General features: G+C 33.7%; 1 protein-coding gene across 1 annotated transcript; it reads left to right on the top strand.

The window, feature by feature from the left end:
• The first annotated feature begins 1,966 nt into the window (after positions 1-1,966).
• LOC143634775 (ferrochelatase-1, chloroplastic/mitochondrial-like) lies at positions 1,967-8,117 on the top strand. The gene is made up of 9 exons (XM_077102771.1): positions 1,967-2,078; positions 3,867-4,134; positions 4,223-4,366; positions 4,462-4,563; positions 5,347-5,450; positions 5,540-5,666; positions 5,744-5,896; positions 6,713-6,813; positions 7,547-8,117. The coding sequence occupies exons 1-9, from the start codon at positions 2,005-2,007 to the stop codon at positions 7,857-7,859; spliced, it is 1,386 nt and encodes a 461-aa protein (XP_076958886.1). The 5' UTR covers positions 1,967-2,004; the 3' UTR covers positions 7,860-8,117.
• Positions 8,118-18,664: the final 10,547 nt, after the last annotated feature.

Here is an 18,664-nt window from a genome sequence, read left to right as displayed (position 1 = left end):
AGCTCGTTTAGAGCTTTTTTTTTATTCGATCTCAGGGTGTTTCGGCTCATATGTACCCCTAGTTATGGTTGATTCTGGTTTTGAATTTGACTGAGGTTTTGATTAATGATAATACCTACTAATTAAAAATTTAAATAGTAGAACATTATAACATCATTTTAAGTTTGAGTTCACCAAGACAAATGTTCCCATGTCTAGGTTTTGGCAATTTTGTACACGCCATCTCAATATTTTTTCTTAACGGAACTCGCATATATTAATTTGTATAAAAACCATCGGGGATTAAATAATGGCACTCACAATGTGGGTTTTACATATGTCCATGACAGACGCGAATCTAAAAGGGCAACAGGGAGGCAATGGACATTGCAGGGTATATAGTTGTTGCCATCGTTAGGGTAAAGTACGAATTTTCTCGTTACATTAGAGTGATGATGTCGATCATCTTAACGTGTTGATAGCAATAATTGATTTTTCTCAGTCGATTGGATGTGTTGTTCGAAGATAAAAAGACTCTTAAGTGGTTGAGTGTCACTTAAATGATTTTTTTTAATTATACGATTTGTGGTATGCGATGCCAATCAGAAAACCCTCCAATTTATACTCATAAATATCATTTTCGTTTGTTTGAATAGAGATTATTGTAGTAGATGTAAGAAGGGATCGTGTTTTAAAACAACATTATAGGAATTCATATAAGGTGATAAAGTTGCAACTAGTGTCACCACTTAACTACTTAAGTATCACATGAGAAACGTCTTTAATTCCTCTTGTGAAGTGTTGTCAATTTATTACACGGGCCTGTTAACACGACATGACATGACATGAGTTTTAATAGGTTTAGGTTTGAGCTTAACAAGTTTCGTGTCTTAAATATATCAACATGTTTAAAACATGTTAAAATTCGTGTCCTGATATGTTCAAGACATGTTAAGCTGCTAGTAACCTGTTTAGATTTTTTAATTGAAAAATAAATAAATATGCATTCCTAAAGTCATACTTATATACTACATTTCACACATGTTCGTTAGACCTCACTTTATATTTTTAATGGATGTTATGACTTATGATTTTCTTTTATGGTTTTTGTTTCAAGTATGTTATGTATTTGTGGTTTTTTGTTTCATATACATTAAGGAATGATTTTTTGTTTCAACTATGTTATGGACTATGTCTCAGTTAATACTTTTATGCTTGTTTTGAAAGATTTGTTTCATTACACATAGGGATGAGCAAAATCGGTACCGATTGGTACCGGTACCGTACCGCTACCGAATCGGTACCAAAGTTTTAAGTTTCGTGATCGGTACGGTACCGGTATTTCCCGATTTTTTACCCTCGGTACCGGTAGTATCCCGGAACCGTCCCGGTATCGAACCGAATATTTTGGTACCGGTACAGGTACCAAGAATTTTCAATTTTCGGGATCGGGAAAATCATGATCGGTACCGGTCGGCACCGGTACCATCTCATGCTCATCCCTAATTACACATGTATTATTCATTGTATGTTTAAACATGTCTCTTAACATGTTCCTAAACAGGTTCATGTTAAAAAAATGACACGATTACTTGTCGTGTCGTGTTCGTGTTTAATACCACATGTTATGTTAAGTCATGGAGTCGGCTGATTTGATTAAAAATGAATCACCAAAAATGCATAAGATCTTTTATTTAGAAAAAAAAACCCCAAAATGAAGCAACGAACATCACATGGGTAAACTGAAAACAAACCGATTAATGGAGCGATTAGACACCATTGATTAATTAATTCTCTCTTTCTTTCTATTTAGCAATCAACTACTACTATAATATAATATAATATAATATAATATAATATAATATAATATAGTAATTTCATTTCATGACTCTTTCTTCTTCTTCATTCTATATTTAACCAACAACCCTCACAAAAACCCTAATTTCATTCTCTTCATTATTGAAGCCTAACACGTTCAAATATTCAATCCAGTTTTATAATAATAATAATAATAATCTGAACGTTATGGATGTTGCAATGAGCTCTCATGCTCTCACCGGCGGTCTCAACATCTCAAAAGCCAAACACGATCCTTCTCTGTAAGTTACCTTTTCTGTTTGATCGCTGATTTTCTTGAATAATATAATAATAATCGTATGCACTTTGTTTTATTGATGATCAATTCGATATGTGGTGTGTTGTTACAGTTAAACGAATCGGTTGACTCTTGTTGAATTTGGTTAGGGTTTGTTTTTTTAACCTTTTAGGGCAAGTATGTATGTATGTATGTATGTATGTATGTATGTATGTATGTATGATGCGTGAGTTAGGTTTGTTTATAAATTCAAACTCTAGGTGATGGATCACAGGCACGTCGACCACCCTGTCCTGCCTCATTGCCCGCCATCATGGATGGGAAACAAATTCATACATCAGTGAACAAATTTTTGCGCTTTTTCTTTATCATCTCATTTGTTACTGTTTGATGCTACAACACAAAACCGTTTACTAATCTGACTAGCTGAATTTCATACGTGTTCTATATGACTGACTATATGCAGTTAGTTTGTTTGTTCAAAAACTGGATCTAAGACAGTTTTTTATTTTATAATATTATTTGTTTTTGATGATTTTAAACCACTAGTTGTCATCCTATAGATATCGAAGTGACTCATTTCTTCTTGGTCCTGCTTCATATACTAAATAGTTCTTGCAAGTTGGGCTGAACAGCTGATGAAATATAGTTTCATACAATTATGTGGATTCAAACCTATATTATTGTTAGGATTAAACGCACACACGAAACTGAACACACACACGAAAGCAGTAAACGAACACGAGGATTTAACGTGGTTCGGTCTAAACTGACCTACGTCCACGGGTGGCAACTAGGTATATCTTTATTGAGTGACCAAATATTACAAGTACATAATGTTGTTTATATAGAGACTGAACTAGGGTTAGTAAATTATTATGCAAGAAATCTAAACCGGGCCGGGCTTGGGCCCGACCGCCCACACCCGTCTCCTCTTTTGACTTCATATAATAAACCGGGCCAACAAGGCCTACGAACCCAACAATTATGTGTCAACAGTTTTCATAACTTGTATGAACCTTTTAGCATATGGAGCTGCATGAAGAAAGGAAACACATTGCTATATATACAGTTACAACTAATAGGGCCTACTCTTAAAACACAAATAATGTTAAAAAAAACATTTCTTAGAGTTAGGAACTGAAGAAACTATGTGGATATAATTTGACTTGTTAATTTGTAAACACTAAAGTATAATATACTCTCATCATCTCTGTCTCTGGACGAATTTGTTCAGTCGATACTTGGTGGTTTTAAAATGCTCGCATCACATGATGCGGTGATGTATCGCATCGCTTCAGTTGATATGTGCATCACGTTATGAGGTAGACGCGTGATGTGGTCTGATGCAGCACCTTACGCAGTTAACCGGTAAACAAACAAGTTAGTCGATTGCAATGTGTGTTGAGTTTTTCAAATCTGATTGAAACAAAGTTGACTATCGATTGAGCAATGGGTTTTAAGCATTCGAACATATTTCACCATCGATTGAAAAAAATCTGACCAGAGATGATGAGAATATCTTACATTTTAGTGTTTACAAATTAAAGGTTAACAATTTAAAGTATCATCTATAAATAGTTTTTAGATATTTCAAACAACAAACACCTTGCATACGCGATGTATACTTTAATTATTTGTATTATGCTACTATTCCTATAGTTTTTCCAGATAAGCATATTTAAGAAACCATAAAGCCTCTAGGGTTGCATTGTTGATAGGTTAAAAGTTAATACTTGAAAATTTTTCATGGTTATTTTCCTACAATTAATCTTCAAGTTCCAACTTGCAGCCATGCTAGTCAACTACCACATCAAACATCTTTGTCCTCTGGTACAACTGGAAGAACCTTCCAAAACTTGCAATTGGATACTGTTCAAAACAGAAATCGAGCTGGAAAAACCTTATGCTCTGCAGAAGCGTGTATTTATCCTTTAACTGCTATTGAATCTCATTCACATGTTGATGAAGATAAAGTTGGAGTACTTCTTATGAATCTTGGAGGTCCAGATACACTTAATGATGTTCAACCCTTTCTGTATAATTTATTTGCAGACCCTGTATGTTACCAAATCCCATTTCAATATCTGTTTTTATGCCAACTTAATTTCAATACTTCTGTTTTATTATTAATGTTTATTGGTACAGGACATCATTCGTCTTCCAAGGTTGTTTAGGTTTCTACAACGACCCTTGGCACGACTCATTTCTACACTTAGGGCACCCAAAAGTAAAGAAGGGTATGCTTCAATTGGAGGTGGTTCACCTCTGAGAAAGATAACAGATGAACAGGTAATATATGTTATAAATTTATCAGAAAATTTGTAATGTGTTTTATCAGAAAATAGTAATCTGAGAAAGATTACTAACATTGTTGTTTGTTGCAGGCTGATGCTCTTAAATTGGCACTTGAAGCAAAGAAAGTGGCTGCTAATGTCTATGTGGCCATGCGTTACTGGCACCCGTTTACTGAGGAAGCTGTTCAGCAGGCAAGTATTAACTATTAAGTGTTAAACAAAGTAACAAACAACTTAATTCTCCCAAAAATTATAGTTTATAAGGCGGGCCCAATGGGGAAGCTATAGTCATTCCTGCTTGAGTTTACATGATTAAAACTAGGTGTGTAAATGATCTGAATGAACACGAACAGGGAATGCCGGTGTCCGCTCGACTCTGTATAACTTTAACTGAGCAACGATTGAACATGAACAATTCAACAAACATGGTTTTCTTGTTCTTCTTCGTTCCTTAAGATAATGAACATGTTCGTATTCGTTTATATCCGTCCGTTATTGGTATAGACGAACGGTTTATGAACATAAACAGGCATAAATGATTATAAACTAATGAACATAACTGCACATGGATGAACAGACATAAACGAACATACATAATTTAGCGAATCACAATTAAAAGTGCACGTGAAGATCTATTTGTTGGGCCTAAAACGTTAATAAACTAAACCAATTGAGTGATATATTATAATTGTTAAAGACTAGACTAAATTATAATGGTCTGAAAAATTTAAATGAATATAACCAAACCTACATGAACAAAACTTAAATGAACAAACATAAACGAACATCAGTGAAAGTTCATAAACTTAAATGAATGAATATGACATCTTCATGCTGTTCATCTAACTAAATAAACAGGAAGTTTTGTTCATGTCCGTTGACTCATTAAACAACCAAACTTCATGCCAAAGATATGATTCGTTTGCAGGCCTATCTTAAATACTAATAGTGATGCTTATTTCTTAATCATGACAGATTAAGCGGGACAATATCAAGAAGCTCGTTGTGCTTCCTCTTTATCCTCAGTATTCAATTTCCACAACTGGTTCAAGTGTCCGTGTTCTTCAAAACCTATTTAGGTAAACAAAATCAGAATTTCATCATTCGGTGTTATTTAATTGTTTTATTCTTTCATTTAGCAAAAAGTAATCTGAGTTAACATCTTCAGAGATGATAATACTTTGTCAAGACTTCCTGTTGCTATTATTCAATCATGGTATCAACGTGGCGGTTATATGAAATCAATGGCTGATTTAATTGAGAAAGAATTGCAAACTTTTGGTTCACCTGAAGAGGTTAGTTCATTTTCTGTATATTTGGAATTTGAAATCTGAATATAGGTTTAAAATTGTTTTTTGGATTAAATTTGTAGGTGATGATATTCTTTAGTGCACATGGGGTTCCGGTTAGTTATGTTAGAGATGCTGGTGATCCATATAAGGATCAAATGGAAGACTGCATCTATTTAATCATGCAAGAACTTAAAGCTAGAGGAATTAACAATGAGCACAAACTCGCTTACCAGGTTATCCATTTAACTTCTTATTTTTATGTTAGTCGTTTATTTGTTTCTATGTTTATATCTTGCTCTATAGACGATAGTCTACTAAACCGGAAGTGTAAAGATTTATATCAATACGATACTTATATGATGGTTTGTTTATTATTATGGGGCAATTGCATTTACCCCCCTTGTAAACTTCATTAATCTACATATTTACCCATCTCAAAACCAAAATTGCATATATCCACTCCCTTAATGAAACAAGTATCAAATTTACTCATTTTGATTTATTTTGTTAAACAATAAATAATGGAAGGACTATTTTTTTTACTATAACTTATAAAATTTCTCAAATTTTCATATTTACTCATTTTAAATAATATTTTTTCAATACTTTTTATACGAAATTTCTCAAATTTTCATATTTACCCATTTTAATTAGTGCTATTTTTTTGGGGGTCCTTCTGAAATTTTCATATTTACCCGCTTTTGTCTTTCTTTTGTCTATGTATAATCCACTCTACTCTTCTATATTATGAGATTTTGGAGTAATAGTCATAAAAAATACAGGTGACCAATCATAAAACTGGAATCAGTTGGTTATTTTTTGAAAGGGTTTTTTAAATGTTGAAAGAATAATTTTCTCATTATGTGATATTTCAATAAGGGAGGGGATATATGCAATTTAGGTTTGGGTTGGGTAATTATGCGATTAGTGAAGTTTACAAGGGGGTGTACGCAATTGTAGTTCTGTCTTGGATAAATACGTAATTAGTGAAGTTTACATTGGGATGTATGCAATGCTCTCATTTTCGTCGTCTTTTTTTTTTATATCAGAGTCGAGTGGGGCCTGTTCAGTGGTTGAAACCTTACACTGATGAAGTACTTGTTGAGCTTGGCAAAAGTGGTATTAAGAGTCTCCTTGCGGTTCCTGTTAGGTAATGCTTTAAACTTAAGCCTTTAATTTTTATTTTATTCAAAGATATGTTGTTACTGTTATTGTTGAAGTGACCAAAAATTTTGCAAGTTGAAATTTTGGAATAAAAAGTGACTCGCCCAACCTGACACAACCCTTGCCATAAATTTATCTAGGCCTGTAAACGAACCGAATGTTTAGTGAATAGTTCGGCGGGAGATTCGTTTATGTTCGTTTCTTCAATAAACGAACACGAACAAAAAAGTTTGTTCATTTGGTTAAACGAACCAACATGAAAACTTGTCTCGTTCGTTCATATATGTTCATGAATGTTTGTTTATGTTTTTTTCATTTAAATGTGTTCATATTCGTTCGTATACGCTCGTTAGTTTACATTTGGTTAAGTTCGTTAGTTTACGTTTGTTAATATATTTTTTAGGCCCATTACAATTTAGTCTAAAAGTTTCAATAGCTATTCAGGCCCAACACATTGTTGTTCACATTTACTTTTAATCGGTTTTTGCTTAGTGTTATTTGTTCGTTTACGTTTCTGAACTCTTTGTTTATATTATTAACGAATGAACGTTTGTACGATTAACAAGAAAACTCTGTTCGATTAAGTGTTCATAGTAGATTGTTTGTACGATTAAAGTTACGAACGAACACAGAGCATGTTTACTGGCTAATTACCTTTTTGACCCGTTGCATGTTACCCAACCCGCTCATTTTTGGTGTTTGGTTTTGTGAATGTGCAGTTTTGTGAGTGAACATATAGAGACACTTGAAGAAATAGATATGGAATACAAAGAGCTGGCTCTTGAATCCGGGGTTGAAAATTGGGGGCGGGTCCCAGCTCTCGGTTGCACCTCTACGTTTATAACTGATTTAGCTGATGCGGTTATTGAAGCCTTGCCTTCTGCTGAAGCAATGGCAACGTCTGCATCCGTTAGCGGGTCCACCGGTTTCAACCAAAATTCAGTTGGGTATGCTATCAAGATGATCTTAGGTTCTTTCTTAGCATTTATAGTATTGCTTTTGTTCCCCGCTTTCAAGAGTCAAAACGTTTAAGAGTTCCACTGGGTCAAAACTGACGTTGCTTTTGAAGATAGAGGGTCAAATAAAGAGACGGTTAGAATATACAATAACGGGAGTTTTGTTACTTTTTACAGATTGAATTTGATCGTTTTGTGTTTCTTGTGAAAACTGAAACCCGGGGAAGAAGTTGTTTCATCACTTTGGTTCGCTTAATATTAACGTGAAAAGTATAATCACAGATGATTTCTAAATTGTTATAGATGTTTAATACGGGTTTTACCTATAATAGGCTTGTTTATTATGAATTATATCTTAGGCTTGACTCGTTTAACTCGAATTCATTCGACCTGATAAAACTCTGATAAACGATGAAAGTTTATAAAACACTTGAGCTATGCTATGTATTAATTTTTTTATAATGTACTGGACGCATAAAGGTAAAAAAGTTATACTCTATAAATTCAGTAACAAACGATAGAGCGATTGAATTCATGCAAAAGATTTAATAGATTATGTGTGGTTGTAAAAGTCCGTTTGGTTTGGTTTTTCGGGTTTTGAGTAAATGCAAAACCAAAGCGTACTGAGAAATCCGTTTGGAGAAACACAACCAAACAGTCAATTTTGGGTTGGGTTTGGTTTAGTCTGGTTCAGTTGTCGATTGTAAACTGATTATATTGGTTTTATGCACACCCTGATAGTCGTTGCTTTGTAAATAAACGGTTGAATTCAGATCATCATTATGAGATATTTATTTGTCAAATCAATTGTTGTGTCATCAGAAAATTCACTGGAAGGAATTAATTGATCACATGAATAAAATTTAAAACCATTAACTGTAGATGATCAGTGTGCATGATACTTGGGTAATGATTTGTCTGATTTACTGTCTTCATACACAAATCTTTAATGTGGTCAGTGTACAAATATTTAAACCATATTCAGTGCGAGTCTAACCGTTTACGTGATGATTTACATGAAAACACAATAAAAAATTTATCTATTTTTTATTCTATAAAAATGTAAGTTGGTGAATCTGATTGATGAATAGTAACCAAGTTTTAAGTATGTATCAATAGTCACTCATATTTTGTTTTATCACAATCAGGTCACTCAACTTTTAGTTTGCCACAATCAGGTCATTAAATTTCAATTTGTATTCTAAAACGAGAGGGACAACTACTATATTATCTTAAGTGATATATTTACTGATAAAAAAATGTTGGTTTTAATGACGTTTTAGTTATTTATGAACATAATATACAAAGGTAAAAAACATAGTATTAGAACATTATTGAAAGTTGAGTGAGTTAAACTGAGCTAAAATTGAACGTTGAGTGAGCTAACTGAGACAAAATTGAAATTTTAGTGGCATAATTGAGACAAAATAAAATATGAACGATTTAATTAGAACAAGCTTGAAACTTGATTACCACATTTTATAGAGTTGTCCAAAATATTGACCTCACATTCTCAATCCACTGCGCATGTTAACATGGTAGTGCCCAAAGAGGCTCCTTGCCCTTGGCACCAAACGTGTAACAGTTGGACAAACAAATTAGTGGTGAGTTGACTTGGAGCGCCACAAAACTGCACAACTCCTAACCGTAGATGGTAAGAATGAGAGTCGTGAACCGACACTTGAGAAATTGCTTTCCACATGTGAAACCCGGACAGACAATGGTCTGTGTAAACTCACCTTCAAAATTTTTTTTACCTTAATGAAGCTAAAGCATCAATTTTCATAGGGTTAAGCAGAAAACCAAATTAACTGAAAAAATCAAACCCAAGCATTAAACGACGGTTAGTTTTTTGTTTTTTTTTATAAAACTGAATTTTCGATTTCGGTTCGGTTATCCATTTTAAAAAAAACCAAACTATTTGATGGTGATGAAGATCATGAAGATAAATATTGAGACTAAACTTTGAAGATGAATAAGATGATAAATGAAGATTGAGACTAGACTTTGAAGATTAAATAATATTATGAACGAAGATTGAGACTAAACATTGAAGATGAATAAGATGATGAATATTGATTGGAACTAAACTTTTTGTGCCTTTAAAGTAAAAGTTACTCTAGCAACTTTACGAATAACTTTATATTCGTAGAGGTGCACAAACCGGGTATTCTCAGGAACCGAACCGAACCGAACCCGGGTAGAAACCGGTTCCGGGGATAGTCAACAAAAGTCAAACCCGGTTCCAAGTAGAAACCGTTTCGGGGTATAGTTGAGTATTTGACCGTTTCCATCGGGTTTCAAGTAGGGTAGGGTTGGGTTTTGTAACATCCTAAAATTTTCTTATTTAGTCAAAGAAAATCGCTTTTAGTTATTGGGCGTAAATAATTAGTTAGTATTAACAAGGAAAAGATCATGGACTTGGACTAATTAAAATGGATTAAAGAATAACGGGCCTTAGGTCCATGGGCTTTAAGGGATATAAATACCCCCTTAAACCATCCTAAAACCCTAACTCTCATTCCATATTTCCATAATTGCCTACACACACTCAAAAACACACACACCTACACCATACATATGGCCGAGAGTGACGAGAGAGATTTGAGACCAAACGGACGTTAGCTTGTATTAGATCTTTATTACACGAGCTATATACAAGATCTAGAGTTCATAAACAAGTTAAACGAGATCCAAGCGAGCACTAAAGGTATGTTCTTGACCCTATAAAGTTTACGTTTTTATAAGCGTTTAGCCTTGAAACTTAGAATGAGAATAGATAGGGTATAAACGAAACGTAAAGTTGTAAACTTGATGCTAAAACGAAGCTAATGAACCCATAAGCCTGTGTGGCTCGATTAAATGAACCCTTAAACCTCGTATCGAACGTTTTTAAGCTTAAAGGTCCAAGCTTTATAGTATGTACGGGTTATATATGAACGAAAACGGTTAAGAAACGATAGTGGGTGATGTCGAGCCATAACAAGGGTATTAAAAATCGCAAGATGTTTGTTAAGATTGATGAAAATCATCCCGTCACTGGACAACTTCGCTGTAAGCAAGTTCGCCCATAGATTACTTCGCTACAAGCAAGTTCGCCAGTCAAGTTCGCCCACTGACATGTTCGCTTAACGTATAAGTTCTCTTAAAAGTTAAGTTCGCTTAAATGATTATGTTCGCTTAAATGTTAAGTTCGCTTAAATGATAAGTTCGCTTAATACTAAGTTCGCTTAATACTCAGTTCTAAGTAATCTGATATGATAGGACGCGTTTTGATACGTATAACTCATATCAGTTAGGAGAGCTCAATTAAAGAAAGGGATTACAGTTAACGGTGAACGCAACCGCATTGAGATGAGTTTCTAGCCCCATTCCTTGTTATGTTTTCGGGGCTGTGTGCATACTCGACGTGATTAGTTAATACACTTATCCTAAGTGATAAGTGTATGACATATATATTTTATGTGAAAGGTATGATTGACTGCTTGTCGGTACATGAATGATCTTCGGATATTGCATGTACTACCAGGTAAAGGTTTGATGATAAAATTGTTGTATATGAAGAATAAATGATGTATGTATGTATGTATGAAACTTACAATTATGTATATAGAAAGGTATGGTATGAAGGTATGGAAGAAAGGGTGACCGGACCTTAATAATATCCGAGGATGAAGGGAGACCGGACCCTAATAATATCCGAGGATGAAGGGAGACCGGACCCTTATAATATCCGAGGATGGAGGGTACCTGACCCTAATAATATCCGAGGTATGTAGGGTGGAATGCCCTTTAAAACGTAAGGTTAGCTATAAATGTGTATGGACGAATGAAGTACAGGTTATGTATGTAATGCGTAACTTCAGGCATGCATATGTGTATGTGAAGTAAGTTATGTGATTAACTAGAACTCACTCAGCGTAGCTGACTTTTAGTATGCACGCAGGTGAGTAGAATGAGGAAGATCGCTTGAGGGGAGGCACATGGCATGGACTTGAAGAAGTTGGCATCTCAAGGATATGTTATGTTATTTTAAAGACAGTGTTCTATGTTTAAACTACTTTGAATGTTTATTGTGATAAGATTTGGAAGCTATGTAATATATTCTGGTTGAAGTTTTAATATTCTGCGAAAGTTTTTATTAACTCTGATATTTAGAACTGTGTTTATAAGTAAATCCAACATCCAAAGTAGGGCACCGGTAACGAGGCCTTACAGGTTTTGTTGGGATGAGAAAATGACTAAGGAATATTGGAATCTTCTCAACCTCCTTGAAGAATGGCTAAGTATGGAAACTGAGCAAACTTAGGCCTCCCAGCAAGCTTAAACTTAGTCAAGAAAGGTATTTTGCTCTTCGAGCAAAGTTATCTTCTAGAGTTCTTCTTAAGTGTTAGTTCGAGCAAACTACACTTCATCAAGAAAGGTTGTTCTTCAAGTCAAGCAAGGTTTGTTTCAGAGCAAACTCTTGACTAAACCAGGTGTTTTGGTGGATCGAGCAAGGTTTGTTAATAAATAGTGGTCCCAGCAAGCTTGAAGAATGTTAATGAAGAAATTGCTCTAAGGACTTTCAACGAGCAAGGTTCAAACTCGAGCAAGATACAGTGTCACCAGCACACTTGAATTTGTTCAAATAAGTTAAGTAACAAAAGGTTAAAGGGATCTCTGAAGAACAAGTTTGCTCGTAGGATATATCGAGAAAAGTTTGATATTATCAGGAAGATTGAAGTCGGCTTGATGAATATTTTCTAAGAAAAATATTATAAGTAAAGCTTACTTGGAGAACTGTTCTCCAGCACATTTAATGGTTACCAGGTTTGCTCGTCAAAGATAAAAGCTGCAAAGCTTACTCGAAGACTTGTTTACACTTAGTAACTTTTATAATATGTTTGAATATGTTAAGAATCAATAATTAGGGTTTCTAGAAGGTGTTAGGGCAGACCTATCTAAGAAAACTTTAGGGCACGCCTATGAAACAACGGACACTGAGCGAATATTGTGATTAGACGGCTGTCTTTATCTTGTACGGAAAAGCTGCAATAAATACAAACATTCCACCTAGAAACACTAAATGATTTTCTTTGTATCCTTCATAATATAAATAAAAATATTTTGAGTTTATTTGTGTGGTTGTTTACTTTTCTGTCCTAGTTAGTAATCATTTGAGTGTCATTGATTCCGCTTTTTAATATTCATCTTTCTTTCACAAAAGTAGCATTTCGTAACCTTCTTGTCGACATGTTTGTGTGGGTTACGAGTGTGATTGAGTGAGATAATCGGGACCAACAAGTGGTATCAGAGCTTAGGTTGCTGCATTTGTGAAGAACTATTGCTGAAAACTGTTGATTTTGAAGATGAAGAATGACGTCAGCTGACAACTGTTCCATTGATTTGTGATGTCAGTTGCCCTGTTTTTCATTTTTCTCAAATCTATTGTTTCATTGAGGTTTAAAAATGCTTTTTGCTCATATTTACTTTGATTTCTTTCCTTGTGTGTCCAGATCTTGTTATTATCCAATCAGATTCATCAGATATGAGAATTTATTTCACATATCTGATTGTTTTTTTTTTAAATTTTCAAAAGTTTCTATGTTTCTACATATTGGAACCCAATTTTTGACACATCTAAATAAAGAAAAAGTTTCTTAAAGATTAAGTACTTTTTCATTTCAAAAATACTTTTAAAAATACCAAAAATATGTCTGGAGCTAAGGATGAACAAGAGGTATCTACTAATAAAATTCCCAGATTGTTAGGACAGGAAAACTATATCAAATGGAAGATTATGTTTGAAGCTGCTATGTGCTACAATGATGTGGAAATGTGGAAATTCATCAAAAATGGACCATATGTCCCAGATGGTACAAACAACAACCAAACTGTTGAAAGACAAATGAAGAAAGATGACAAAGCCCTGTCCATGCTAAAATTAGGTCTGCCTTGAGAAATACTGACTAGTGTGGCTCAACACACTACTGCAAAGGCTATGTTTGATGCCATTGTAGAAATGTTTGAGGGAAACACTGAATTAAACGACATAAAGAAGGACATGCTGTAACATTCGTTACTTTTCAAACACGAAAACCCGACCTATTTTAAATTTTCGGTTTTTATATGTATTAATATAAATGTAAATCAAGTTTCGTTGTATATATTTATACGTTCGTCAACCGATTCATTTTGATGTTTCGATGTATTCGTATAATTCTTTTATTTTATATATAATTATTGTTTATTTACTTAATAATATTTACGACACGTTATAGTCGTTATTCGTTGTTTATCTAATTCGTATTGTTCATTAACGAAACTCAAAGTTCAAACATGCATACTTAAACGAGTCCCGAACTATACGAGTATAATATGAAAATAAACCAAATTATATAACTTTTATTAAATATATATAACATTCTAAAGTCCAAGGTTCATTTTGTAAATCATACTTTAACTTCTATTTAAATATAACTTGAAAGATCAGGGGTTAAAGTGTAAATAAATCAAAATATTTAATAATAATAATAAATATGTGGCAGCAGCCCGTCACCCTCCATACGTTTTTTCGGATGATTTTCCGGCGCCATCTCCGACGACCGGAAAACGGTTCCGGCGACTTATAAATATAACCGTTTAAGCTTCGTTTTAATCCGTTAAACACCCCAAACTTCATCTCCACTAATACTAAACATTACTATGTAATTTATTACACCATTAACGTGCTAATTACCCGTCATCAATATTAATCAAATCCTAATAACAAGAAATAAACACTAATCGGTTCAATTGGAATAATAAGAAACATCCTACTAGTCATCTAAACCTGTTGCAAACATAAGATTACGCAAGAAAACTATCTAAAACCTTTAATTGTTCATCCAAATTCCAAATTCGGCGATGCTCCGTTCACCACCATTTCGGCATCAAATCAAGTAAGTAATATATGTTTTTAAATCATTAGCCGTCTAATAAAACCCCTAAGGCTGAGGGTAATGGAAGGGGGGGAGGTGAAGGAAGGGGCGTGGTCCAGGTGGCAGCCTAGGTGGCTCGCGAACACCATTACACCACACAAGTGATCAGGGGCGCGGACGGCCCCTGTGGTCCGGACCACGGGGCTTGAACAAGCAAATGAGCACGGGGTTGATTAAAAGCTTGGGGGTGATCAACCAAGCCCCACTACACCCTATGGGGCTTGATCCAGGGGCTTGATCCAAGTCCATGTCATCGCCTACGTGTCGGGTTTTGATTGGATCACTTGGGGCTCAACCAAGCCCCATTACCCTTAGCCTAACAAAGATTAAGTAAACATGGAACCAAATGAAGGAATTGAAATCCTAGGGTTTAGGTGAAGAAGATGAAAATGAAGCTTATTTAATATAAATATATTTTCTGATCTTATAAACAACTTGTAGACTTGGTCCGTTGGTTAGTTCATGAGTGTTACATCCAGAGGACCTGGGTTCAGACCCGGGTCAGAGCATTTTTTTTGGTTTTGTATTTATTTCCAAGATCTTTTCTTTAAAATATATTAATCAAGTTAAATTATTAAAAAAATTATTATAAATCAAATAAATTTATTTTAGGTTAAGCAAAATTTAAATATAAATTATAGTTTACCATTTTTCACTTAAAAACCCGACTTTCGTTCCGTTAAGTTTTCGTTAGAAACCCGATTAATATTTATAACTATTATTTCGTTAAACTTTATATCACACTAACACTATTATTTTCAAAGCTAAATTCGTTAAGATCCATAACTTCATAAACGTTATAGTTTTCAAACCAGTCAAGCTCGTTTAAAACTAGTTTTATATATATATATATATATATATATGCATACATATTGTCGTTAGTTAAACTTTAAAATTCATTAACATATTCATTATTCAAAATAAAATATACCGTTAACATCAAAATTTCCGTAAAAATTATAATATTCAAATTTTTTAAATGTCATAATTTAAACTAATATTAAAATAATAATTCGTTAATATATAAAATAATATTATAATATCCAACTCCATAATAAAATGTACATTTAACACCTCTAAATCCCGACAACCCGATTTATCTACTTTTATAAGACGTTAGTTAATATTAATTTTTACTTTTAATTCTAGTTCGTGACGTTCAATTGCTTCGGTTTTATTTACACACTTTCGGTTTTATTTCAAGCTGTCTTCAACTTCAAGGTGAGTTTCTCACACCCCCGTTTTACCCCCCCTTTTTTTTAACTAGTTTGGGGGTAACATATATATCCTATCAAAAATGCAATCTATTTTATTTATTATTTACAAACTACAATTCGTATCATGGACTTGTGTGTTTACTTGTTACTTGCTCAATTATTTCGTGCATGGATTTCTTCGATAAGTATGATCATACACCCCCTTTTGCACTCATGGACCATTGTTTCTAGTGGAAAAGGGACTCCGATCTGAGTGGTGCACAATCCCAACTGGAAAAGACCTTCATTTATTCTTTACCCTCATGGACCATTGTTTCTAGTGTAAAGAACAATTATGTGATTTTTCACAAGTTTTCATGAAATTGTATGGTTTTTATATATTATTTTCAATTGTGTGAACTCACAAACTATTTAGTTAGTTGATTTTATTTTATATATATGCTACAGGTACTTTCATTAGAGGATGAAATGACGAAGATACCAGAAGTTAGGTTTTTAAATAGTAAACAAGAAGACATTTGTTTTGTTCATTCTTCTTTGTGTTTGTTCATTTGATAAACTTGTGTACAGTGTACTTGATGCATTTGAATGAATTAATGATAATATTGTCACTTAATAGTGTCACATGTGTTTTGAGCAATTTGTATGTCACACTCGGGCGTTTCCGCTTTAGCCGGGGTGTTACAGATTGGTATTAGAGCCGTGACTATAAGATAGGACATTAGACGTAGTGTTATAGTTGGTTATAGTTTATTTGATTAATTGTTTAGGTTGCATGATTAGAAATTATTTGAGCCTAATTTGATTGTTCAATGCACATTATTTAGTTGTTATTGATTTGTTTATGCCTCATGTACGCAAATACTATTACACTGATGATTCAATTACTTCAATTACACAAGCACACACAAGTCCAAGGCTTATGCCTAACGTAAATATTCTCGAGGATTTTCAATAATAAGATTTTCGATTTTCAGTTTTCAATGGTTATGCAACGTTTGACGTCCGACTCGCTATGTTTTACAACGTGTTTTAACTGAAAGTCTATTAAGTCGTGGTGATCCACGAATACTCACCTTTCGATTCGATTTAATTACGCATTTTGATACGAGAATAGTTAAGTTTAAAAATTTTGTGTCTCATTTTCTCTATTTATGCATTCATTTACGGTTTAAAATTTTAATTGTTCGAAAGGTAATAACCAAATTTTCAATACGATTACTTCATTATTTCACTATTACGTTCTAGAATTGAAAGTTCAAAAAGTTATGGTGATACATAAATGGTTCAATTTCGATTTGATTACTATATTATTTTTGTAACACCCCAACCCGGAGTGGGCTGATAAGTCACTATTTACAGTAATCAGAAACATAAGACATAATTCCATTTACTTAAAAGTCAGAGTTACAAGCCCGTAGTCCAAAACATTAAGGTCCAAATACATATTATTTAAACATTTCACAGATAACTAGCAACTTCAGATAGCAGCCTACTATTTTATTTCACTCTCTCATCCCACCCAGAGTAACCTGTGAACCTGTGTAAGGAAAATTTTACGGAATGAGCCGAATGCCCAGTGCGGAATAATAAGCTCAAAAAACAACGATAACTGTAACAACATAAGCTATAACATGATCAGTAATATAACAGTGTCATAAACATAATCAGTAATACGATACGATATAGAGTAATTTAAAGAAACAAATCAAATCTTACAAATGTACCCGTGAGCCCGACAGAAACATATAATACGTGACGATTTACAGGTAGCTACTCCTGTATATCAATCATATGAAATGGCGTGGGTTGGCATACCCACAACCATTTCCTGTAGCAAAAACCGTAGCATATCTAGGACCGATCCATACGCCTCCTAATAGCTATGGGCCACATCTGTTTTTAAGAGACGCCGTGAACTAATCTCTCTGTCACTGTAGGAGCACGTGTTGTTTATGCCACAACAACATGCTCGTGGGACACTCCACGAGAAGCTAGAACTCAGGGTAACAGAGCACAATCAATCATAACATATATTTAATAAACCATAAATAATAACCATAACATTATAATTAGTATCGGAACATGCGATAATGAGCACAATATCATAAAAGATATATCACATGATATCAAGTCAAATAACAAATCACAATCGGAACATGAATCGAACGGACGCCAAATGAATCGAGTTGTCAAAGAACGTTAGGAGTTCCAAAGGAGTATATATATATATATAATATTAACAGGGCTTATAACAAACGAATATAATAACAATAAGGAAGGGGTTAGGATCCGTATCTTAAATGATAATTCACAATGATACTAGACTTGTTCTTTTAGGGAGTTGTAATAACCTACAAGTAATTCCTGTGTTGGTGAGATTTATATATTTCTAATTTTCAACGTATTGTATGATTACTTATGTATAATTACTATTATTGTTGTTGTTATTTGTTGTTTTATAAATTTGAGTCGGACATGATTTTGTACATTCTTTCAGATAAAATAAATTTTAAGTTGTAAATATTAACATTTGTTCATCAGTTTATTAAGTTGTATATTTGGTTCAACAATGTTTTAGATATTCTTTATGAACACCCTTACCATATCATATTATGATTTTAAACTAGTTATTATAAATTGTCAACAGTGACACATTGATAAACTTGGAACATATTCCACTGTAAGAAAATAATAACAAT

The sequence above is a fragment of the Bidens hawaiensis genome, unplaced genomic scaffold (assembly GCF_021521415.1).
Source record: "Bidens hawaiensis isolate Kalapana, Puna unplaced genomic scaffold, B.hawaiensis_p1.1 tig00007241_1, whole genome shotgun sequence".
Taxonomy (NCBI): Eukaryota; Viridiplantae; Streptophyta; class Magnoliopsida; order Asterales; family Asteraceae; genus Bidens; species Bidens hawaiensis.
The sequence above is the reverse complement of the archived record's forward strand: the minus strand, read 5'-3'. Positions and strand labels throughout refer to the sequence as shown.

Bases quoted from the DNA above. Each gene is read 5' to 3' on its own strand.
- LOC143634775 (XM_077102771.1), top strand. From the start codon at position 2,005: ATGGATGTTGCAATGAGCTCTCATGCTCTCACCGGCGGTCTCAACATC. The intron at 2,079-3,866 runs GTAAGTTACCTT...TCCAACTTGCAG, and splicing joins GCCAAACACGATCCTTCTCT to CCATGCTAGTCAACTACCAC. The intron at 4,367-4,461 runs GTAATATATGTT...TGTTTGTTGCAG, and splicing joins GAAAGATAACAGATGAACAG to GCTGATGCTCTTAAATTGGC.